General features: G+C 41.4%; 1 protein-coding gene across 3 annotated transcripts in view; it reads right to left on the bottom strand.

Moving 5' to 3' along the window:
* The window catches only part of LOC134340191 (signal transducer and activator of transcription 3.2-like), a 91,773-nt gene extending 65,345 nt beyond the window's left edge, over positions 1-26,428 (bottom strand). Inside the window, exons 1-5 of one of the 3 annotated variants that reach the window (XM_063037159.1) lie at positions 26,215-26,428; positions 20,675-20,809; positions 16,829-16,973; positions 12,648-12,746; positions 317-403 (exon numbers count right to left, since the gene is read on the bottom strand). In XM_063037159.1, coding sequence (XP_062893229.1) covers positions 317-403; positions 12,648-12,746; positions 16,829-16,973; positions 20,675-20,809; positions 26,215-26,249 — 501 coding nt within the window. In that variant the 5' untranslated portion in view covers positions 26,250-26,428. The remainder of the gene's footprint in view (positions 1-316; positions 404-12,647; positions 12,747-16,828; positions 16,974-20,674; positions 20,810-26,214) is intronic. The other 2 variants (XM_063037160.1, XM_063037162.1) reach the window with 2 other exon arrangements.
* Positions 26,429-26,624: the final 196 nt, after the last annotated feature.

Genomic DNA, 26,624 nt, shown 5'->3' with positions numbered 1-26,624 from the left:
CATTTTTACCCAGTCAGGCTTATATACGGCTCCAGATCCAACATGGTTGATTCTGAACTACTTCCTTGATCAAATCTGGGAAATTAGGGTTGGATAATAAACTCAATTGTGGCCAATGACATCTACCTCCAGAGAGGGGATGGATAAACAAAGATAAATTGAAGCCACCTCTTCAAGGGTGCTCCCTGTCAGAGGACATAACCAACAAGTCTGCATGTACAAGGAGCTCCCAGGTGCAAAAGAAAAAAAAACTGATGACTCAACTCAAGTATCTGAATGGATTTGCAAAACCAGCATTAAACTATGAGGCACTCACCTGCACACTCATTTTCAGTGCAATAATTTTTTGTTCAACGTTCTGGTGCCTTTCAAAGTCTACAGGGTGACAATGCCCCGTGACAGCCTAGAACAAGAAAGCAATTGACTCAGTGATGAAAATAAAGTTCTAGAACTCAGCTTTCAACACTCGGTACAACAATTCACTGTATTACAACATGAAAGCATTCCAATAGACAGTGATAACACATTTTAAAGAGAAGGTTAAGCGTTATTCAATCACTCCCCCACTGATGTAAATAGATAATAAAGGCAATGTTCTTCGAATAATTCAGCACACAGATTGACGGGAACAAAACTCAGCAATGAAAACTCGTCCAATGGAGAAAACTAGTGAAGTGAGACTTAATAACATGTTAACCTTTGATATGGAAGAGTTGAAGTTTCACAAACAGGATGATTTTGTTAAGTACAGAAGCTCAACCTCCATCCAAATAACAGACATCACCTGTCTAAACTCTGGCTTCCAGAACCTTTCTATTTGATGATAAATGAAAAAGCCATATTCTAGTAGTAGGCAAAGATAAAGGTACAACTTTCTTTATCTACTGCCCAAGAGTTACATGGTACACTTTGCCCCCAAAACTGAAAGTGGCGAACAACAGGTGTTAAGCTGCTGCTTCTTAACACCGAGGGATACAAGACTGGCAGAAATTATTTGTTCAAATAAAAGCATTGTTTTTGTATTCCTTACAATAAAGGCTGCTTCCCAGACTTATCTGAGCCTTAATTTAGTCAAACATTTTCCAAAAGGTGCAATTCCTGTTCTTGGTTTGCAAACCTAGGTCAACTTGACCAACATGGCTCAAGAAACAACAGGATGGTGAAAATTGAAAAGCGAATTGAAAACAAAATGTGGGAAATTCTCCTTTGTTAGGCAGCATCTGGGGAGGGAGAAACAAGGTTCAACATTTCAGATTTTTCTCATCAACCCAAATGTCAACCCTTTGGCCTGACTCATTCATGCCAACTGAGACACCCATCCATGCAATTCTATTTTTCTCTTATTTCTCTATTCCTTTCCACTTACTTGTGATTATGATTATGAGGACACGCAGTCCCCTTTTATTGTCATTTAGTAATGCATGCATTAAGAAATGATACAATGTTTTTCCAGAATGATATCACGAAAACACATGACAAACGCACTTAAAAACTAACAAAAACCACATAATTATAACAACACACATCAAAGTCGCTGGTGAACACAGCAGGCCAGGCAGCATCTCTAGGAAGAGGTACAGTCGACGTTTCAGGCCGAGACCCTTCGTCAGGACTAACTGAAGAAAGAGCTAGTAAGAGATTTGAAAGTTGGAGGGGGAGGGGGAGATCCAAAATGATAGGAGAAGACAGGAGGGGGAGGGATGGAGCCAAGAGCTGGATGGGTGATAGGCAAAAGGGGATATGAGAGGATCATGGGACAGGAGGTCCGGGAAGAAAGACAAGGGGGGAGGGAACCCAGAGGATGGGCAAAGGGTATAGTCAGAGGGACAGAGGGAGAAAAAGGAGAGAGAGAGAAAAAGAATGTGTGTATATAAATAAATAACAGATGGGGTACGAGGGGGAGGTGGGGCATTAGCGGAAGTTAGAGAAGTCGATGTTCATGCCATCAGGTTGGAGGCTACCCAGACGGAATATAAGGTGTTGTTCCTCCAACCTGAGTGTGGCTTCATCTTTACAGTAGAGGAGGCCGTGGATAGACATGTCAGAATGGGAATGGGATGTGGAATTAAAATGTGTGGCCACTGAGAGATCCTGCTTTCTCTGGCGGACAGAGCGTAGGTGTTCAGCAAAGCGGTCTCCCAGTCTGCGTCGGGTCTCGCCAATATATAAAAGGCCACATCGGGAGCACCGGACGCAATATATCACCCCAGCCGACTCACAGGTGAAGTGTCGCCTCACCTGGAAGGACTGTTTGGGGCCCTGAATGGTGGTAAGGGAGGAAGTGTAAGGGCATGTGTAGCACTTGTTCCGCTTACACGGATAAGTGCCAAGAGGGAGATCAGTGGGGAGGACGAATGGACAAGGGAGTCACGTAGGGAACGATCCCTGCGGAAAGCAGACGGGGCGGGGGGGGGAGGGAAAGATGTGCTTAGTGGTGGGTTCCCTTTGGAGGTGGTGGAAGTTACGGAGAATAATATGTTTGACCCGGAGGCTGGTGGGGTGGTAGGTGAGGACCAGGGGAACCCTATTCCTAGTGGGGTGGCGGGAGGATGGAGTGAGAGCAGATGTACGTGAAATGGGGGAGATGCGTTTAAGAGCAGAGTTGATAGTGGAGGAAGGGAAACCCCTTTCTTTAAAAAAGGACATCTCCCTCGTCCTAGAATGAAAAGCCTCATCCTGAGAGCAGATGCAGCGGAGACGGAGGAATTGCGAGAAGGGGATGGCATTTTTGCAAGAGACAGGGTGGGAAGAGGAATAGTCCAGAAAGCTGTGAGAGTCAGTAGGCTTATAGTAGACATCAGTTGGAAGTATATAGGGACTGAACATCCATGGTGAAAATAAAGCGGTGGGGGACAGGGTACTTAAAATCATCGAAAAGTTTAAGAGCGTGAGAAGTGTCACGAACATATTGGAAATATATAGGGACTGGACATTGTCCAGTTATAACATATAGTTACAACAGTGCAAAGCAATACCGTACTTTGATAAGAACAGACCATGGCACAGTAAAAGTCTCAAAGTCTCTCAAAAGTCCCATCATCTCACGCAGACGGTAAACCTCCAGCGCCAACTTGCCGATGCAGCATCCCAGAAGCATCCAACCACAGTCCAACTCCGAGTCCATCCGAAAACTCTGGGCCTCCGACCACCTCTTCGACACCGAGCACCATCTCTGCCAAGCGTTTCCACCCCAGCCCCGGCAGCAGGCGATACACAAAGCCGAGGAATTGGGGCCTTCCCCTCTGGAGATTCTCGATCGCACAGTAGCAGCGGCAGCGAAGCAGGCATTTCAGAAGTTACTCCAGATGTTCCTCTGCGCTTCTCACGGCTGTCCCCATCAAATCTGGATTGTGCACGGCCCCCTAGTTACACATAACCGATATTCATTCGAAACGGCCGCGCTGCATCATGCCGCCATCTTCTCCTCCCTCCTGTGCAAGTGCTTCGTTGCTGAAAGCACTGATTGTACCTGCCTTTACCATTGCCTCTAGCAGCTTGTTCCATATTCCCACTTACCCATCAAATCTCCCTTAAGTGTTTCCCCATCACCTTGAGCTTGCATCTTTTAGTTTTAAATGCCCCTACCTCAAAAGAAAAAATAATGGCCAAGTATCTAACCTTCTCTGTGTCCCTCATAATTTTATATAACTCTAAGGTCACCTCCCAGCCTCCTGTGCTCCCACTGAGAACAATCCCAGCCTATCCAATCTCTCCCTGTAAATAAAGTCTTCATTCTAGATGACATCTCATGCAATTTTTGTAGCACTACCACATCTTTTCCATGTGACCAGAATTTAGAGTACAGTACTCTTAAGAGCGACCAAACCAATGTCTTGTACAATTCCAACATGATGCCTCAACTCCTATACGCAGTGACTTTATCCATTAACGGATGCAAACTGAACACCATCTTCCACCCATGTAACTGTTTTCAGGGAAACGTCTACTTGCACCCTCAAGGTCATCCTGTACAATAATACTTAAAGGTCTCTATTATTTAATGCATATGCCTCGCTAGTATCACATGAACTACCACGCACTTGATTGGATTAAAATCCACCTGCCACCACTTAGTCCATCTGAGTGACAGGAGGGCTCTACTATGAATAGTTACAACAGTCCAATGCACCACCAGTACCAGCCTACCTACCATCAAGGAGGTGCTAGAAAATACAGCTGTATCATGAAGGATTCCACACACCCTGCTCGTGGGACTGTTTTTCTCCCCCCACTCCCAGAGAAGAGGCTACACAGCATCCATGCAGGACTACCAGACTCAAAAACAGTTACTTCACCCAAGCCGCCAGGACTGATTGACACCTTCACCCATTAACCTACCCCAACACCCCCCACCACCACTACTTAATAATTTCCTGCTAGGTCACCTCATAATACTCCTGTACCTAGTGTCACTTTACGTACATACAGTCTGTAAATAAGCTAATCTTAAGTGTTTATATTTATTGAGCACTTTAATGTGTTCTTTATACTGTGTGTGTGTGTGTGTGTGTGTGTGTGTGTGTGTGTGTGTGTGTGTGTGTGTGTGTGTGTGTTTGTGTTTTTTTTTAAAAATGCTGCATTGGATCCAGAGTAACAATCATTTCACTCTCCTTTACACCCGTGCCCTGACAAATGACAATAAACATTCTTGAATCTACCCAACTGCATCTTAGGCAATCATCCTCTCCATCTAATTTCCAATCTTCATGTCATCCAATTTACTTATAACAAGGATATTCATTTATATACAAAACACAAGTGTCCTAGCACCATTCCCTGCAGCACAGACTTTCAGAAAGCTATTAAGAAAGACTATAGAAAATTATTTTGGCTACAACATTTAAAAAGGAACTTTCTGTTGCAATGAAATCTGCATCAACAACAGATTCAAATAGTGGTGAATCAGCAGACAAAATAATTGAGTACACAAGACAGGGGAGCAGAATTAAGCCATTCAGCTCATCGAGACTGCTTCACCATTCTGATCTTATCTTCCCTCTCAACCCTATTCTCCTGCCTTCTACCGTCAGCTTTGACATCCTTTCCAATATCAGAACCTATCAACCTCTGCTTTACATATACCCAATAACTTGGCCTCCACAGCTATGAACTCCAAATTCACCATCCTTTAGAATAGAGGTGAGGAGGAATTTATCACTAAATGGACGTCCTTCTATTCTGAGGCTGTGCCATTTGGTCCCAGACCCTCCCATAATTGGGAACATTTTCGCCATGCCCACTCTATCTAGGCCTTTCAATATTTGGCAAGTTTCAATGAGATTCCCAGCCTCCTCCTCCATTTCTTCTGAATTGCAGTGTGTACAGGCCCAAAGCCATCAAATGCTCCTCATATGTTTAACTCTCATTCCCAGGATCATTCTTGTAAACTCCTCTGGACCCTTTCCAATATCAACACATCCTTTCTTAAAGAAGAGGAATACACAGTACTCCAAATGTGGTCTGACTAATACTTTAGAAAATCTCAGCTTTAGCCCTTTAATTTTCTTGTCCTCTTGAAATGAATGCTAACATTGTAATTACTTTTCTTACCACCGAATCAACCTGCAAGTTAACCTTAAGGGAATTATGCACTAGGATTGAGTCACCTTGCATCCCCAATTCCCAAATTTGCTACCAATTTCAGAAAGTCTTGTCCTTTAATCCTCTATTGCTTTATTCTAATCTATTCCTTTATTGCTCTGTGCGGCTAAGTACAGCTCCAATGCCATATCCAAGTTTGCTGACACCACCACTGCTGTTGGCCAATCCAAAGGTGGTAATGAATTAGCATACTGGAGGGCGATTGAAAATCTGTTTACAATAACCTTTCACTTAACATCAGCAAAACCAAGGAGCTGATTATTGAGTACAGGAGGATAAAACCCAAGGTCCATGAGCCAGTCCTCATGAAGGGATCAGAGGCACTCTCTTATCAGAGGATCTGTCCTGGGACTAGCACGCAAGTGTTATCCCAAACAAGACACAATAGCCACTATTTTCTTAGAAATTTGTGCAGATTCAGTATGTCATAGAAGTTTTTCAAACATTTAGATAGATGTACAGTGAAAAGTATCCTGAGTGGTTGCATTACGGCCTGCCTTTTATGGAAACACCAATGACCAGGAATGGAAAAGCCTACAAAAAGTGGTGGGTACAGCCCAGTCCATCACAGCAAACCCCTCCCACCATTGAGCACATCTGCAAATAGTGCAGCCACATGAAAGCAGCGTCCATCAAGGATCCCTACTATCCAGGCCATGCTCTCTTCTCACTACTGCTATCAAGGTGAGTTAAGTTAATGTAACGTGCAGTGAGATTATTGACTGGAATTATGACCATGCTTCTAGAATTAGCATTTACATAATGTACAACTAAACATTTGCATTTCAGTAATATTTTGGTCAAGTTTGAATGGCAAGTCTGTGTAATTACATAAATGTGATTCTGTGATAAGTGATTTAGTCCATAAAATTTGGGTTCAGACTGTACAAGACCATTTAATAAAATTGTGGCAGAACATTTACTCACATCCCTTAATATCTCAAAATGTATGTCTGAATCCTGAAACTAGCTAGACTAACACGAATCCTACAAGAGCTGTAATCATGAACAGCTCCAAGCAGCTATTAAAACGTTGTGCCCTTTGTTTTTTCCCCAAAGTCACAGTTTGCTCTTACAATAGATAGTTTTAATCTCCAAATACAAATCTCTCTGTAATGTAGAGTTTGAATGCAGTTTTTTTTGAGGGTGGTAGCCCACAGGCCAATAAGGTTTCACCCCAGTGATTGCTATGCACTTGCACACTATGTTACATCACAGAATGGTACACCTCACCCAGAATGCTGACAGGAGGCAGACACATCTAAACAGCTGGGTTTTGCTTTCATGCAGGTATCTGATGCTTAAGATATAAGAACAGCAGAGGAATAATTCATTTAACAAAAGATAGTGCTAAGAAATAAAAAGAACCTTCCGACTATAGTGCAAAATGTTGTATTACAAAAATCTCCCATGCAAAGAAATTAAATTTAAAGCACGTGGCAATTGTAGGTCAGTGGATTGCCTCAGAAGATCCTAGTTGGAAACATCTAGTGCACTCATTTGGCCCACTGGTGGTAACCTACAAAAACAGCATTTTAGCACATAATGTTATAGTGCACGCAGACGTAGAAGTATATACTGGATTCCAATTAATTGGGCTATTGGTTAATCCGGGCAGCCGCTTATTTGGGACAACTCTTGAAGGACAAGAAATAGCTTCTCATTTATTTGGGACAATATGTCGCTTGGAACAGGAGTCTGTTGCCTAACATTTTCTAACTCTTGCCAGTTATGTGCACATTGTGAGGCTAAGAATAAACTACTTCTAAATAGCGTCAGTTGCACATGCTCGTGTTCAAACAGCAGTGATTTTCCTCACTGATAATGAACAGCAAGACAATTTGGGACTGTTTTGCTCACTGCAGTTTCAAGCATTCTAACTTGAAAATGCCAGAAACGACTGAGTGAAAATTAAACGATTTCACTACTTCAACAAGTTAGGAAATATGAAGCATTTTAAGGTTATCAACAACTAACTTGAATGCTACCTTTGGTCCCCACCGGACACTCGGCTCTCACCTGTGGCTCCAAGTAGCTGCTTGTATGCGACAGCAGCCACACTATTTTGACAGGTGGGCTAAACCAGGTGAGGATAGCTAACGGATCTCATACCCCAGTGAGGTAGCAGCATGTGTGTCCTAGCATGCGAAGTCAGCTCTGACAGACTAGGTGGATCAGTGAGATCCAATGGACAGGAAGGCAGTTCTGCAATGCTACATGGAGAGTGAAGGGCATGACGTGGCACAGAAGTCATGGTCATCCATTGCAACCAAGGGAGACCCCAGTTGTGACGACTACTCGTCCCACTGGACTCAGACTCGAGGTCAAGACAGTGGAACTGCCCCAGTGCAATGGGTTTTCCACTTTGAAAACTCTCCCGCACAGGTTTCCTGTCATCATTGGATATAACCGACAGCCACCAGTAATACTGGTAATGTTCTAAGCTGTTCTGTATTTTATTTAAATAGATAATATGTTACTCAGTTAAACAGTAATTTGTCCTTTTTAACAGTATCAGTGAAAAGATTTTGATTAGATGACTTTTCATCAGGACTGGAGAAAAGAGGAAGTTGTCGAAAGGGATCTCTGATAATTAGTGGTGGTGATGGTGATGTACTATTCATGGAACTGTTTGGAGAATGAGAGGGTGTGAGAGAGATTAAAGGTGACAGGCAACTAAAGCAATGAGCAAAAATGCAAATGAATCACCGATTCTCCCAAAAGGACTGTTTGGGTCACTGGAAAACAGGAAGTAGCAAGATTAAAGATCAGGTTTTGCATATCCTGCATTTGCACGAGTAAGTGCGTGAGAAGGGCGGGAGGGGGGGATGGAAAACCAGACAAGGAAAGTAAAGGGACTTGATCAAAGTACTTTCCCCAACTGATCACATAAGATTAAACAACTGGATCTTTAATTTTATCCTTTCCTATCATCCAAGGATTCAACCTTTTGGTTTCATTCTCCGCCAACTGCTCGGACCTGCATTCATAGATTTTACACATCCCATCAGTGAGTCTAGAAGCAAAAATCACGGCCTCAGAACAAAAGGTCAGCCACTCAAGACTGAGGTGAGAAGCAATTTCTTTACCCAGATGGTAGTAAATATTTTGAATTCTCTACCCAAGGAGGCTGTTGTCAAGAATATTCAGGACAGATCAATAGATTTTGGGGTATTAAAGGAATTGAGCAAAATTTAGTTACAACCAGAGGGCAGCACTATTGAAGATGAGCCATGATTGCATTGCACAGCAGGCAGAAGAGGCTGCATGGTCTACTGCTGTTTGTTTCTTGTATTGTGATGTAAACCTTCGCAAATTGCTTACTCTAAGAAGCAAACTTTAATTTATGACTTACAAATGTATCCTGCTGTACAGGAGAACCGACAAGGGGAAAATGCATTATAGCAGAGTCTCTAACAGCCATTTAATGAATTATTCCTGCTCTGGAAATGGATCACAGCTGTGGCCTAGCTTCTTTGCCAAACAGCGTCACCTGCGTGCAGGGTTTATTGGACCAGACCCACCAGTGGATGTCTTGCTGTCTACAGAAATGATGGTATAAAGATGAAGTCTTACTAGGTGGCTGTACATACAATTGTGCGCATCTTACATTTTGTCTCAGACGACCAGGGAAATACTTAAAACAGAATACAAAAGCAAATTCTCAGGCGTCACTTTATTAGGTGCACCTGCTCATTAATGCAAATATCTAAACCGCCAATCATGTGGCAGCAACTCAATTGCATAAAAGCATGCAGACATGGTCAAGAGGTTTAGTTGTTGTTCAGACCAGACATCAGAATGGGGAAGAAATGTGATCCAAGTGACTTTGACAGTGGAATAATTGTTGGTGCCAGATAGGGTAGTTTGAGTATCTCAGAAACTAATCTCCTGGGATTTTCACACACATCCCTAGAGAATGGTGAGAGAAACAAAAAACATCCAGTGAGTGGCAGTTCTGTGGGTGAAAATGCCTTGTTAATAAGAGGTCAGAGGAGAATGGCCAGACTGGTTCAAGCAGACAGGAAGGCAACAGTAACTCAAATAACCACATGTTGTAACAGCAGTGTGCAGAAGAGCATCTCTGAATGCACACCATGTTAAATTTTGAAGTGGATGGGCAACAGTTCTGAAGACCACAAGCATACACTCAGTGGCCACTTTATTAGGTACAGGAGGTATCTATTAGAAAGGCCATTGTGTAGACTCAATCTGTGCCATGCTGTTTTACTTGGCCAACTGAAAATGAAGAGAATCAAGTTTTTTTTTGGCTTTTACCATTCAACTATATTCTCATATCCCCACCAAAAAAAAAAGCATTATTGTCAAAAACTTTGTTGATGTCAATTACATGAGAAGTGGGGAAATAGAAAAAAAAACTGATGAAAGTTACTGTTCAGTTTTGGGAATGCATGAGAAAATTTAAGCAAAGCGAGAAAGAACTGGTAATAAGTACTTTGAGCAAAGCAGCAGCAAAACCAAGCTTTCCCTGCAAGTCACATTTAAAAATGGTCACTAAAGCTCCAGAGTGCCATTCAGCATTATGTAGATGCAATCTCAGCATTTATTTTAAGACTTAACAAGGCTGAATTAGCAAAGAAAATCTCTCGTCTCTCAATTCTGTGACGGGGTCCTGAATTACCCCTATGAACTGTGCTTTTGAAAAGAGAGAGAGTTATTTAACACTGACATCTTGTTTTTAAGAGAGAGAGAGAGAGAGAGAGAGACAGACGAAGACTGCTCACAGCTTGCTTATACTTTCCCCAAGGACATCACCTGCTTGTACGTTCTTACAGACAGAGAAGGGAGGAGCTGTTTGAATGACAGTTGGTACTCAGTATTGGGAGATAAATAGAAGGTCAAATGATAGACCTGAGAGACATGATTTTGGACACTGAATGAGCTTTGTTGTGCCCACAGAAAAAGTGGGTTTTGGAGGATCGATCAGTGGCTCTCACGCTGTGGAGAAGGTGTGACCGGTGGGGAGTTATTTGTGTGTCCAACCCTCGCCTGGGTTGATAGCTCCACCACAGAAGAACTGCCCCCTTTGTTGTGGTCACAGTTGGTGACTTTTAAAGGATTTCGGAGGACAACGGGTAGATCGACGGCGTCAGCTCACTTCAAGACTCAAATCTCTCCCCCTTTCTCTCCATCACTACTCAATTCAATACCACGAACTGAACTGAACTTTACTCATCATCGTAAGACTATCTATTTACCCCTAGACTTGAAGAAGCTTGGTTTTCATATATTGCCATACTTACTGATATACTTACTTATAATCATTGCTAATCTGGTTGATTTATCTGCAATGATGGCAGCGTGACGCAGTGCACAGCGGCCACTCTGGTGATGAATATCTGTTATCTGTCAAGTAGGGTGCCTTGCACAATCCTGATTTGATGGAGGCAGACGTGAGAAGCACAGAGGAACATTTGGTGGAACTTCTGAAATGCCTGTTTCACTGCCGCTGCTACTGTACAATCCAGAATCTCCGGAGGGGAAGGCCCCGAGTCCTCGGCTTTACTTGTTGCTCGGCGGCCGGGGCGAGTCGAAGCGCTCGGCAGAGATGGTACTCAGCGCTCCGTGTCAGAGGGCTGGTCGGAGGCTCGAAGTTTTCGTACGGACTCAGAGTTGGCTGTGGTCGGGTGCTTCCACGGCGCTGCATCAGCAAGTTTGCGGCGCTGGAGGTTCATGGCAGGGAGAGTTTCTCCCTTCTACCATCTGCGTGAGATGATGGGACTATCGGGACTTTGAGACTTTTTTTTCTTTTAAACCGTGCCCATGGTCTGCTCTTTTATCAAATTACGGTATTGCTTTGCACTGTTTTAACTATATGTTATAATTATGTGGTTTTTGTCAGTTTTAGTCTTGGTCTGTCCTGTGTTTCTATGATATCATACTGGAGGAATATTGTATCATTTCTTAATGCATGCATTTCTAAATGACAATAAACGAGGACTGAGTGTCCTCATAATCTAATCTAACATTTATATTACTGTATTGCGTAGTTACTAATAAATATCATTAGTTAATAGTAATACTGGACTCCAAGGTGTTTTCCATTTCTGCTGGTCCTTTAACCCGTCACGGGGTACGTGACAATTCCTTTTTAGGAATCTAGAATTGTCAGAACCTGCTCCTTACCAGGAGGCATAGATCCCAGACTCTGATGATCTACCACATTCACCCTTCAGATCCTGGACTCCCTCAAGCTCCTTCTCATTAAGGATAACCTTCCATTGCAAACAGATAGAACGGCTGGAAAGAGCATGCATCAGAATTTACTAGAGTCCACAAACACGTAGCATGCTACAAGTCAATTTGCTGGGCACTTATTCAGGGTGCAATACAAATTCTCTAGTTAAAGACAGGCACGTGTGCATATTTTGAATGTTATCAAAAAGCTTCCAGGGTGGTTATTTTTCCTGACACACCAAAACTAAAAGTACCTTGGATGGCCATGTTATGAAATGAAGCAACATGGTAATATTTCCAAAAAAAACACCAAATCTTTTCTTCTTCTCTCAGATGAGAAGAATATTCATTCTTTCAGTCACTACTTTCAGGCTAGTGTTGTAGAAGGGCACTCACCTCCAAAATGGTGGATTCTCCTCACAACAGCTTGTTCTACCTCTAACAATGCCTCAAAGCAAAATCATTCTAGCATTTGCGCTTGTTGCAGACATTGCTTCCCTTAGTCTAGAGGAGGACAACTTCAGAGCATCCAGGTGCCCTCAAGGAACCACTTGGCTACTGGGCGCATCATTATTGCAGCATTTCATGCGCATTCACCAAAAGCACAAGAAGATTTATTTGAAATGAGCATGACATGATACTAATGCAACAAAACAAGGCCACTAGTCTAAGACTAGATTAAATCAGCTCCACATCACGACTGAACAGCCCAACATTGCGAGTGGTCAGTGGACTGGAGAGATCCAGGTTTGTCTGACAGCTTAGGCTCCTGAAGAACTACCAAAAATAAAAGATTAGTGGATTAATAAATAAATACATACTTTGGCCCTCATTTGCATTCTTCATACCTGCTGATCCTCTACAACATTGCTTAGAATCATCTTCTCCTGTTTCAGGTAAAAAGCGACATTCCTTGCCAATAGAACAGGGTCCTCTCCATAACAAGCCTAATGAAAGAGAAGCCAAATTATTAACATGCTATACAGAGCAGCTTACTGTGATGACTGTAGGTTCCTTCTTGTAGCATCACAGGTGATACAACTGTGCCCCTACTGGTTCCTCCAAAGGGCTTTCCAATTACTTATTCAGAATCAAGCAATTAAGCTCCCCCTTTAAGTAGTTATTCGATTTCCTTTATCACTGAACATGTCCCCACAATCCTTTCCGATAGTAAATGCACATTACATCACCAATACATTAATATTGCTATTTATATCGCCAGCCCACAACTGTTTTTTAGTTATTTTAACAAACAGTAACCAGGGCATCTGGTCTAAAGCTTCCCTTTTGTCCTCTTCTGCCCAAGGTCCTGCAGACAAAGTAGAAAGGCAATGACTGTTAGTATAGAAATTCTCTCCATTCTACTACATTTGATAACAATGTTAATGTTTTGCAGGGGTGAAGGTCAGAGACACGCTGATGGAAAGACTGATCAACTCAAAAAAAGTGAGGACAGATTTCCATTTCCCAGCTATCAGGAGCTACAAAATGATTACAAGACTATTGAAAAGGTTTAGTTTCACTTCAAATGCACTGCCTATTGCAACATAACCAGTTTGCTCAGAATCTGGATCATAAAATTCCTGCAATTTTGGCACCATTTTTAGTTTATTGAGCCAAACCAGAGTTGGACTGCTGCAGGGATGCAAAATTCCAGAAGTACTCATGCTCTTTAATCCAAGATTCAATGAAAAGGGCTACGAATTTAGAAAATCTTGGTTTCAGACAACATATTTGAGAGTCACATTATGACAGTGAAGTAAAGCAGCTACAACTGGCAATGATCATTTCACTCTTGCAATAAAGGAAGCAGGCATTTAGCCTTAAAGGTAAAATCAATAGTCATACTTTATTAAACTAGTAGAATGGGAATTCTAAATTGCAGTCATATTGCTCCATTATTCTCACATTCCTTCATTCAAAGCTTAGACAACTCAAATTTTGCGCTTGTTCTGCTTATTCATTGGATGCATTTCCACATTTCATAGCTGGAGATATTGTTCAGAAACAACATTGCAAAAACACTACAAACGTCTAATTGGTACAACATTAAGGGTTTGAAAATGTAGCCAAATGCTTCAGAAAGAAAGCGAGCTCCTTTAGTCAATTACTTGAACTGCAGCAAATCTTTGTAGGCAAATTTTGCAGCAACGTTGCGCACAAGATTCAAATCACAATAAGCATTTAGCAAGTTGTAATGACTAGAGGAATGCCAGCTGAAACACTGGGAGAATCCTATCCTTGGAAGATCGCAACATTCCCTCAGTACTTCCGTGAAATGGCAGCCAAGATTACAAGTACTGAAGTGAGACTATTGGAAGGAAATGGCTTCTCTTTTGCGCCCCTTTCACAAACGCATCATGACTGCAAGACTTGCTCTATGAATTTGTGCCTTTGGTTTCTATGACCACCATGGGAAGAGTTAGAAATACCAGCAATCTGGCCAATTAAAAGTAGCAAACAATTTGAAGGGAACAGGAATCTCAAATCTTATTTTCACCTCTGCTGTTCCCAACAATGTCAGGGTGTTTGAGGCAATTCAGCCAACCGCAACTAATGCAAAAGACAGAGTAAAATACAGTTAATGAAACACAGCCAAACAAAACTTATTTGAAATTGTTTACTTATTTAAAAAACATGAATTGCCAAAGCAGTCTTAAAGCAAAGAAATGAGGTTTAGTCAAACAAGTGTAAGAAATGTGTATAAAAGATTTCTGCAATACGTTTTGCATATGCTACTTCTGTATTTGATTACACGGGTGTGACACTTCTAACAATTTCTATGCAAAACGTATGATACATCAACCATACAAATCATGTCATTAAAGGCAATTACAGGAAAAAGTTTAACATTGCTAAAATTAGAATGCAGACTACTTCACCCATTAAGATTCATTGATATGCATAGTCTATAACATATTCACATAATTAATATATCTGGGAGCTGACAGCAACAGAATACTCATGTTCACTGTTGGTCTCCAATGTTACAATACAGATTCTGGACATCTGAACCACAGGGAATATGGAAATACAAGGTAGGATGGTATTGATGCACCATGAACGTCTCTTTCACTTGGTTCTTGTACTGAGCTCCATTGATTTGAAATTTTTTTGGAAGGAGAGCAAAGGCCAAAAGATGGGAGGGAAGAGCTTAAAGGAGATATGCAAGGCAAGTTATATACTGTAACTAACACACACAAACAGTGTGATAGATACCTGGAATGTGCTGTGAGCAAAGGTAGTGGAAGCAGATACCATAGCAATGATTTAGTATTTAAACAGGGAAGGAAGAGGTGGGGATGTAGGCAGATGGGATTAATTAAACTGATTGGCCTGTTCCTGTGGTGTCCCACTCAAAAAATTGAAAATAATATTCTTTCATAACTGAAGCTTGCAGGGGTATGCATACTATCTTGTGTGAAGGTGAAGAACATTGACTTTAAAAATCCCAGGTGTCACAGAATGTTCTCCAGTGACCGTGCTAAGATATTCACACATTTCGGGGCAGAGGTCCACATGACGATGGGTTTACCTGCTTTGAGTATTGCCCTCAAATTGAGGAATTAGAGGTTCAATAAACAAGAAAAACCACGATGCATTACATGGCATTTTAAAAATCAAAAACAAATCAAAATTCTTAACATTCACTTCCCACTTCTGAGGGAGTTGGCCTCCAATTTTAACTGTAATGAAACAGATCAAGAACATTCCATTTCCCCAAATGCAAGTTTTACCCAGAAGCAATCAAAGAATTTTATTTTTAATTTTTAAATTCACTTAATCCACCATCAGATTTCTGAACAGTCCATGATCACTTCCTCACTATTTGGCTCTGTCTTTGGAATGTGGGAGGAAACCGGATGTGCAGCCAGTTTAAGTGCCCAATGTGTGGCTATGTTATAGAGATCACTGAGATTACAGGTTTGATTTCAGATCTCAGCTGTGATTAGAGTTGCAACCTCATTGTTGGCAAGGATGCTCTAATTGGAGTAACTCACTCTGGACAAAGGGAGAGAGAGGTCATTCAAGATTAAAACTTTTGATATCTATTTTCCTAGGACCATTCTGTAAAATTGGTACTGCCTCTAAGGAAAAGCTTTCCAAGATGTGGGATTCAGAACTGTTCAGAGTGCTCCAGATGCAGGTTAACTGGGACTTTGTAGCTGCAGTGCAACTTTCAATCTCTTATTCTAGCCCTATTTATGTGAAGGGCTGGCATTCTGTGAGCACTTTGGATTGTTAGATCGCCGTAATGTTTTGATGATCCCCATACATGGACCTCGGTCTCATTGGATCTCCCTTGCTTATAGATTTTTAATATTTAGAAAGCTCTTGGCTCTTTTAAAAAATTGGATACAGCAAAACGCAAACTGCTAGAAGAACTCAACACGTAGGCATCTATCTGTGGACCGGCAGAATTCCTCCAGCAATTTGTGTTTTGCTCCAGATTGCATCCATAGTCTCTCGCCTCCAAATTGGAGGATAATGCACTTGTTATCAATTAAATTCACTTGCAATAGCTTTGTGCTAACCACTACACCAAGCAAACTGGATTAAACATGTAAAAAATGCGAGTGGGAGGGTGGGAAGGGGGAGGAGAGAAGATCAGAAATACCTGACAAGTACATACATGGAAGAACTGCATCAGTTCCGTCAATATGCCAATTGTAACAGTCAAACAAAGCAGACAAACGAGGTTTAATTCCTGTTGTACAGCATTAGCTGATCACAGCCCAAATGACAAATTAGCCTCCAGGTAATCATTCTTGGTATGCAGCCTCAACCAAAGAATGGAAGACAACTAATACAAATGAAAGTATACCTTTAGAGAAGAGCGAGAGGGGGGAAAAAAATAGATCAACTGGAGACAAATAATTGAATTTGGGAGCCAAAATATCATGGTTTCCTTCTATTCCAGCACTTCAGCTCAAAGCAATATCTCTATTACACTATTCCAGGCTACAAGTCGACAGCAGCCAGTTTAAACAGTAAACAGCAACAATTTAGGATTTAGACTGCACAATACCTGTATATTTTGCCTGTATCTCTTGAAATTGTGCTGGCAAACAAACAACTTGTCCTGCATAAAGCGACTGTATTGATTGTTGATATGGTCCAACAGATTTTGGTAGTGAATGGTGGCCAGTGAGTAATTGGTTACAGCTTTATCCCTGGAAAGAGAATAGAAGGACATACTTCATTCTGTTTTGAAACTGCGTACACTCAACCGCACTACTTTCTCTCTCTTCTTATATTTAGCTGTTCATAAGAAACAGAAGTAGAATTGGGCCATTCAGCCCATCGAATGTTCTCCATGTTAAACAATGCCACAGACACCTTGCCACTTTTGACTTGTGAGCAGCTAGAGCCAACTTTTAAAATCTCAAATACAAGACCCTCTACTTCATAGTACATGTTAGAACTTCACAAAATTATGCTCCACTGTTAAGACCTTTTGCAAAACAAAAACCTCTGAACTTCTCTTTACCTATCTCCTATCTATGGTATTGGGAAAACTATCAATAGGTCTTACTTGCAAGCTCAAAGTAATCACTGCAAAGGATACATAGATCTAAAATGAATCACTGACTGAATCCAAATGTAAAAAGGGCTGTGGCATCCCCCCCATAGAACCCAACATCTATAAGTCAGCATGTGCAAGAGAGGCAAGGTCAGGTAAAGAAAAACAAGGAACAAGGATAGTGAACTCAATCTTTCTACATTTCTTAGCAATGAAATCAGCTTGGTGTGTTTAAACTAATATCTAATTTTAACTATTTTGTCAATTGGCACAGGTTTCATATAGTGTGTGCAAACTATGATTCATTACTATTTTTTTTAAAAATGAATGACTCATGCATTTCCAAACATTTTTTGGCCTATAGATCTCCATGAATGATGGGCTTTAGCCTTTGGCCTCATGGATTCCATTAGTCACTTAGCATCACTCATCCTCCAGATTTCCCTCAGCTTAGTTCCAGAAGGATCTGGGCAAGTTGTAAAAGAAAGCAAAATATATGGAGAATAACCAAGCAATCTGGTGTCACGTGGGACTGATGTGCACTAAATAGGCCATTCTCCACAAGTTCAGGCAAACAGTACAACTCAAAACATATCTGGGCATCATTTTACACGTTTCAGTAATTCATGGCCTTGAAAATCACGACAGATTAGTATGGTTGCAAATGTCATGCCACTAGCTCTACTATGCTTTGTAAGGCCTGGTGCCTGATGGGAAGAGGAAAAGGCATCAGTTCATGTGATCCTGGTGAATGAACGCAGCCTTCAGGAGGGGGATAAGAGCAGACCAATTAGGAGTAAGTCACCCAGACCCTCAAATCTGCACCACCATTTAATAAGGCTGATCCAACTGGTACCTCAACTCCACCCACATTCCCATTGCCAGAAACTTTTCAAACCCTTAATAAGCCAGCAATCTAAAATATTCAAAGACTCTGTCATAACTGGCCTTGGAAGGAGAGACTGAGGGGGAAAAAATTCTACCTCAGTCTTAAACGGGCAACCCTTTATCTGAAAGTAATGACCTAGTTCCAGATTCCCCACACGAGGAAACATCTTCCACATTCACCCAATTTCCCTCATGATCTATTATATTTCAATAAAATCGCGCCCCCCCCCAGTGTTTCTCTCTCTTCTGTGAACTCCACAATACAACCACAACCTGTCCAACTTTTCCCTCATGAGACAAACCACCCATTCCAGGGATCAGTTGAGAAATAAAACAAAGATTCTACGGATGCTGAAAATCCAGAGCAACACACATAACCTTCTCAGAACTGTTCCCAAAATGTTAATATCTGTCCTTAAAACAGTGCACAGTACTCCAGATGTGGCCTCATCAATGACTTGACTTGGATGAATGCAGGAAAATATTTAAAATATGACCCAAATGGTGAGAGATTAAAGAGTTATGAGATGTAGAGAGATCTGAATGGCCTCATGCAGTATTCACAAAAGACTAGTAATACAGGCAAAGCAATTAATTAGGGAAGCTAAAAGAATGTTGTCATTTATGGCAAGGTAAATTGAATACAAAGACATGGACTTGACCATCAATACACAGTGCTTTGTGTATTGCTCTTGGAATGCTGGGTTGGTTTATAAGGTTGGACAAACTAAGTTAATCTCTGCTGGAGTTTTAGAAAAAAGATAGGGAAACTTCTGGAACAGAGAAGATCCCAAAGAACCTTGACATGATGGATATGAAGAAATCATTTCCCCTTGGGGGTGGAAGAATCCAAAATCAGGTTCGCCATTCAAAGGGAACCCTCATTTCTTCTGAGTCATGAGACGTCCTAATAGGATAGTGGAAGCAGGGCATTTCAAGTACTGTTTGAGGTAGCACAGACCCTTGAGTAAAAAGGGGAGGATTAAAAGGTTTGTAGGTAGGTCACAGATCAGCTAAGAGGTTACTGAATAGTAGAGAAGGGTTGAGGGGCCAAAGTGTCTGAACCTCTTTCTAATTTGCCTAGCAACACACACAAAAAATGCTGGTGCATGCAGCAGGCAAGGCAGCATCTCTAGGAAGAGGTACAGTCGACGCCTTGGGCCGAGATCCTTCGTCAGGACTAACTGAAAGAAGAGATAGTAAGAGATTTGAAAGTGGGAGGGGGAGGGGGAGATCCAAAATGATAGGAGAAGACAGGAGGGGGAGGGATGGAGCCAAGAGCTGGACAGGTGATTGGCAAAAGGGATACGAGGCTGGAGAAGGGAGAGGATCATAGGACGGGAGGACCTTCTAATCTGCCTGTTTGTATTACCTCCTGAAGACTGGATTCAGTCACCAGGACGGTGTTACCTGTACACTTAGTCTCTGATGTAGCTATACTTTTCAGGTTTTGGCTAAAGACTTCAGCCACTATTTCATCCCATCACATGAACCTTGGTTCTCCTGCTCTCTAGGGAACTAATCAAATTTGAATGACCAGACACCATTTAACTCCGATAATTAAGGCATCCGTTAGTCTTGCGAGACCATGGATCTGCACCTGGAAAGTCTTCACTCTCCAGGGCGCAGGCCTGGGCAAGGTTGTATGGAAGACCGGCAGTTGCCCATGCTGCAAGTCTCCCCTCTCTACGCCACTGATGTTGTCCAAGGGAAGGACATTAGGACCCACACAGCTTGGCACCGGTGTCGTCACAGAGCAATGTGTGATTAAGTGCCTTGCTCAAGGACACAACACGCTGCCTCAGCTGGGGCTCCAACTCATGACCTTCAGATCGCTAGTCGAATGCCTTAACCACTTGGCCACGTGCCCACACACTCTCATAATACTGACTGTATTTTCCACCTTCCCAACTCTTCTATACTGCAAAGCAGGAAGTGGGACATGGAAATTGTGCAATTTACTAGTACTCACCTAGTTCTGGTCAGGTCAAAGTGTTTACTTAGCCCACTTAATCACAACTTTCCACAGGACCAATAATACACAAACTTTGAATGCTTACCTGAACCATCAAGCAAAAAAAAAAATCAGTTTCTGCATTCAGAAACAGTAGGTATTTCACCGATGGAGTATCACTCAGGCCTCAGTGAAGAACTCCAACATGTGACATCCTGAATTAAGAGTACAATGCAACAATTCAGTCACTTAGTTAAACAGAAACCTTCTGCTAGTAGGCAAGTTAGGTTTCTCCATGTCGTCCCTGTTGCAAGAACGCTTGAACCAGAGCAGGAGCCAGGCATATTTACAGAAGGGACAAAAGAGAATAAAAACCTCCCCGATCATCGTCTCTTTACTTCTAAGATGCTAGAAGTACTTATAAAAGGTAGTAAATGAAGCATTTAATACAAGGAATGCAGCACATTTATTTAAATAGAAATGGTTCCTTCTTTTACATCTTAACATACCAGTCCTGACTTTCAATCCAATGAGCAAGATACTCCCGAATATCCATGGGAAAGTTTTCATCCTGGTACAGATTGTGCAACTGCTCCAAGTACTTTGTATCCAGTTGTTTTAGCTTCTCCCACTGACTCATGCCGCTAGGAAAAAAGATAATATTGCATAAACAAAGGATCAATGGACTATGTGTACAATGGAAGTTAGCAGCACCATAACACTGTCCTATATTGGCCAGAATAAGTAGCATTAATGTTGCAATCAGTAGCATCAAACATCAGCATTAAGAACGCTCTGATTAGGGTACAGCAAGGGTCAAATACAAAAATAAAATTTCTACACTGCCCCAGTTTACGTATCTACAGCCTACCCCACTCCCCACCAAACCATCTGTCTGATGTTTCCTCTTTATGGGTTGGGTGTGACCGGCAATGTAGTACTGAACACAGGTAATATGCTCAAAATTTGAGCACATTATCCATTGGACTGGAATTGCCTAACATTAGTTTCACAGGGAATAGCTGAAGATAGTTGCAAGTTATTCTTAAATTTGGAGTGGATTCAGATTCCAATCTTTGAAGTAAATTGATCTTTCTAGATACATTCTGGACAGTCATCACAATTCAATCATGAGTACAACTAACAATCAAAAGGAAGGGGAGCCAGAACTTTTTTTGGGGGGAGAGGGGGAGAAAGCAAGGAGACTATGCAACCATGCAGTTTAAACAGAACACTACAATGTTGTACTGACCCTTTAACCTACTCCAAGTTCAGTCTGACACTTCCCTCCTTCATAAATCTCCATTTATCTTTCACCCATGTGCTTATCTAAGTTTCTCAAGTGTCCCTAATGTATGTCTCTACCTCCATTTCACCCACCTACCACTGTTTAAAAATCTACCTCTGATAACCCCCCACTCACCTTAAAATTATGCCCCCTAGTTTGAAGGCAAAAATCTTAGTAGTTGTGAAAAGGTGTTTTAAACAAAAGGTAAAATACCAAAAAAAAATTCATCATCACATTCAGACCTCATTATTGAGCAATCACTGATTGAGCTCAAGAACTCAGCCAGCCAGTTTCACTGGGGCTAGTGTACTGATAGTATCAAACCTGGCTGCAATGTGTCCCATAGTTAAACAGCCCACTGAAAAATGCCTATTTTAATTGTTCTGGCATCTGCATCTTTGGCATTTGGGATATGATCATCTTAAGGGTACAGATTTTAAAGCCAATTTTTTCCCTTGGAGGACCAATCTTTCAGGACCACATTCCAGAAAGAAAAGAAAATGGCTCCATATCGCTGGGCTAGATCACACCAGGAACACTGCGCTGTCACAATGTATAGGAATCATTGAAAATTTGATGCAGAAATTTGAGAGCAAGGGTTAAAACAAAAATACCGAACTGAAGCGAGGTGCAGGAACTCAATGCTGTGACATTTAGTCCAGCATGTGCAAAGCTGATCAAGTGGAGTGATTCTTCTTCTGGGAAGGTATTCATCACTGACTACTGTTGAAGGTTTAATAAGCCAAGTGGAAAGCATTTATGACCCGAAGAGTTAACTTTTGAGAATCCTGGGAGTTTATGGAAGCATAGACAATTTACTTCTCTACAGTTACAATGAACTTCCATGGAAATAGTTAAAAAGGCATTTTTTTTTTAAAACTACCATTTTACTAACAAATGTATTTAAATGAAATACAGAAAAAAATTGTTCAGCAATAGACTCCCATCCCCTTTAAACTGCATAATGCCACAAATAAACAAAGGGAATCCCGGCAATTTTCTCCATTAGTTTTTGTTCTTCAAGAGTTGTCCCAAATAAGTGGCTGCCCCGGTTAACCAATGGCCCAATTATCCAGAATTCATTGTACTAGGAAACAAACCACAAATTTTAAAAAAAGAATTCTATTCCACTCCAGGTCATCTAAGGAATGCCACTGCAAGGAAACAATTGAACAATTGACAGAACAATACATTGCCAAGTGATTAATGTATGTGTTGCTAATGCACCACAATATAGAAAGTCTACAGTATCCGTTTAAAGAAAATGTTTTCAATGTAAACAAACAATCAAGAAATTGGAAGGAAAGTGATTAAAACTAGGAAGTTAACTGTTTTAAGGTCAATGAAATAAATGCAAGGCATATTATTTTTGTAGATTTAAAAAGTGTGCAAGGAGGGGTTTCTGGAAAGCTGGAAAACTGGAAAAATACCAATGTCACCCAAGATAGGAGTAGGCTAGTTGGCCTCTCAAAACTATCCTACTATTCAATGAATGATCCTGGGCGATTTGTGCCAGGCCTCATCTCTTCTGTCCCAGTTCCCTGCAACCCTCAAATTCCCCACTCTTTCAAAACTCTGCCTCCTTTTTAAACATCTTTATTTCCCCTCCCACCGTAACCCTACCTCTTAAAACTTAAATCCTTCATTTTCTTTTCTATCTCCGATGTCAACCAGTTCTCCCTCCACCCACTGAGCATTCCCATTTTCATGTTTTACTTCAGATTATTTCAGCGCAATATTTTGGTCCTGTGTTGTCATTCACTGTCTAGATGTCATGCATGTAGATTCACCATTTAAATTGGAGGGCCGATAGCGATTGATATCAGTCAGCCCTATCCCACAGAGGAGGAAGCAAAAATAAAAACTGAAGGCAAGTCAGAATCAGATTTAATATCATCAGCCTATGTCGTGAAATTTGTTAACCTAGCCGCAGCAGTACAATGCAATACATAATATAGGAAAAAATAATTACAGTAAGTACTGTAAATATTAATTAAAATTAAAATAGTGCAAAAACAGAAGTAATATTTAAAAAGTGAAGTAGTATTCATGGGTTCAATGTCCATTCAGATGGCAGAGGGGAAGAAGCTGTTCCTGGATCGCTGAGTCTGTGCCTTCAGGATTCTGTATCTCCTACCTGATGGAAACAGTGAGAAAAGGGCATGCCCTGGGTGCTGGAGGTCCTGAAGGCACACATTCAGCAATTCAGGAACAGCTTCTTCCCCTCTGCCATCCGATTCCTAATTGAATCTTTGGACACTACCTCACTGTTTTAATATACAGTATTTCTGTTCTTGGCACAATTTTTGAATCTATTCAATATATGTACACTGTAATCAATTTACAAATCTTAAAAAAAACAACCAAGTCTGAGTTACAAACTTGACATCACAGCTCAGCACCATTTTGGCCTGAAGATCCCCAGGATGGGGAGAGACAGGTGGTGATGGGAGAAACTGTAGGATCCGTGTGGTCTGTAAACACCAGGCGAAGGTGCGGTCATTCTCCAGCAACTGTCCCAGCCAGGATGCAGCCCATCACAGTGGAAGCGTCTGCACAGCTTATCTCAACCCACCCAACACCAACTCTCACAGGCAGCCTCTATACTGAGCTGCGGGGCTCTGCACCACTATGAAAGCACCACATTTCCTATGCAGCAGCATTCTGTAATGGGGAGAGCAGCACACAGCCCAAGCAGCTTATTTTTTATAGAATTTGACAGATGCATACCTGCATTCGAACACTACAATGCAAAGCCATAGTGTCTTTAGAGTTAGATAGAGCTCTTAAAGATAGCGGAGTGAAGGGATATGGGGAGAAGGCAGGAAAAGGGTACTGATTGTAGATGATCAGCCATGATCACAGTGAATGGTGGTGCTGGCTCAAAGGGCTGAATGGCCTACTCCTGCACCTATTGCCTTGTCTTAAGGCACTGCATTGGCATTTTGTGAAGGCTTTGCAAGCTCTCAATACAAGTAAAAATAGTCAAGAGGAAATTCAAGCCTGTATAAATACCATGGCACTGGTTTTGCAAAACATAGATCACAAGGTTGAATTGCATCATCATAAATTGTGAAATTTAATTCCATGAATAGTAAAATTTGATTAACAGCAGGACAAGAACTCTCAGATTGTGGATAAACCCTAAAATAGACAGGTCCTTCAGCCCATCTAATCTGTGCCAAACTGTTTTCTACCTACACAACACAAGGGAGTACATTTCCTCTTTTGTGACACTGTCCTGAAACTCTTAGTTTGTAACGTCAATGGAACATCACCAACATGGCCATGATTATGCTTGGTTATTATAGTTTCTCCTTCCTTTTTTTTTTAAAAAAAGACTGTAACACATCTTTGCTGGCTGCCAATATTCACAGTTGAATATTGTAAAGAACTTGGGTCTTGGACAGGACAATGGCATTGAAATCGAAGTGTGTTGGACTGTTAATCAGCCTGAAAAGAAACCTCATCCTGAATGCCCTTAAAAATCACAAGACATAGGAGCAAAATTAGGCCATTTGGCTCATCAAGTCAGCTCATCCATGACTGATTTCTTTTTCCTCTTCTGTCTTCTCCCCCCTAATCTTTGATGCCCTTGTTAATCAAGAAGTTATCAACCTCGAATTCACCACTAATCTCCAGCAGCCAGCCAGTAAAAAACCTCTTTATTCCCACTCTTTGCCTCCTGCCAGCCAATCTTCTAACCATGCATTTTTCCTGTAACAGGATCTTACCTTGTTCAGCAGCTGTCTCATGTGTAGCATCTTGTCAGACTTACTGAAAATCCAAGTAAACAACATCCACTGACTCTCCTCTGTCCTATCCTGCCTGTTATTTCTAATCTAATCTAATTTCCTCAAAGATTTCCCCTTAAGGAGACCTTGCTGACTTTGCCCTATTTTATAATGTGCCTCTAAGTACCCCAAACCTCCTTTGACCAGAGATAAACCAAGTTTTCAAAGCAATACAGTTATTTGAAAAGCTCAAGCTGTTTTGTATTCTCATTCACATTATTTTCCTGGAACAGCAGCACAGATGTTGCACAGGCTGATTAACAGTCCAACACACCTGAAATTCAACGCTCACTCCATACTATATTTATACCAACCTAATCATGTATCTTCTGACTAAACAGGAAGTACTATGGAGCTACAGGAGAGTGCAGCAACACACCCACTGGAGAAACTCAGCAGATCGAGTAACATGGGAAGCGGGGGTTAGGAATTGTTACTGAATTCATCTGGCAGTTTGTTAAAGCAAAAGTACCAAGTCCCTTACCACTTCATCCAATTACCCATAGATATTTTAAATTTCAGTGAAAGTTGGAAAATTTTTAAAGACTGTTGGAAACCAGCGAAATCTTAGACAATAATACCCCAAACCATTGATTCTACACAAACACCACTCTAGACCTAGACACCCTAAAGTTTTTATTGACATCATCAACTCGGTGCTCCTCTGAGTCAGAAGGTTGCAGTCCAGCAATGAGCTAAAACAGCATCGACGTTATTGTCGTTACCTATGGCGGTTAAGGTCAAGGGAGCAAGACCATTTGACACGATCGAGGATGTCGTATGCTCTGACAAATACTGAATAAACTCAAACATCTTACCAGACAAGGACCCTGGAATCATTACCAACACCAGTGAGCTCAAACAATGCCTCCCCCATTCTAAGTTTCGTCTCTGTTCATTTACCACACAATTAACAATTGAGAAATTTAAGAGGTTACAGAGTTAGAAAAAAAGTCTGAATTATTACCTTACCCGAACTTCCTTCTTGAGACCTAGAATCATGCAAAATGTATGTTATTGTTGCAGATTTTGTTTTGTGTAGCGGCTGTTCGTGTGATTACTTCTGCTAGGAAATTTACATTACAACCGTCAAATACTGTATATAAAAAAAACAGTATTAAAAGCAAAACACATTCAGCTGTTCCAATAATTCAACATACCGCCCACCACAAACAGGCGAGTTTAGTTTGACCCAGCCCTCCCCTGCGATTAAATTCTATCATCCATAGTCTAACAATCAATTGGTTCGTGTTCAATCAATCACCCCCCTCTAATCCCGCCTCATCCGCTGTTCTCCCGGATATTAAAAAGGTCAGCCTCGGCTCGCCTCCTAATTGGATGCATAAAATATCTGGCGGGAGGGACCGCTCACGGGAG

The sequence above is a fragment of the Mobula hypostoma genome, chromosome X1 (genome assembly GCF_963921235.1).
Source record: "Mobula hypostoma chromosome X1, sMobHyp1.1, whole genome shotgun sequence".
Taxonomy (NCBI): Eukaryota; Metazoa; Chordata; class Chondrichthyes; order Myliobatiformes; family Myliobatidae; genus Mobula; species Mobula hypostoma.
This window is presented reverse-complemented; position numbering and strand designations above follow the sequence as displayed.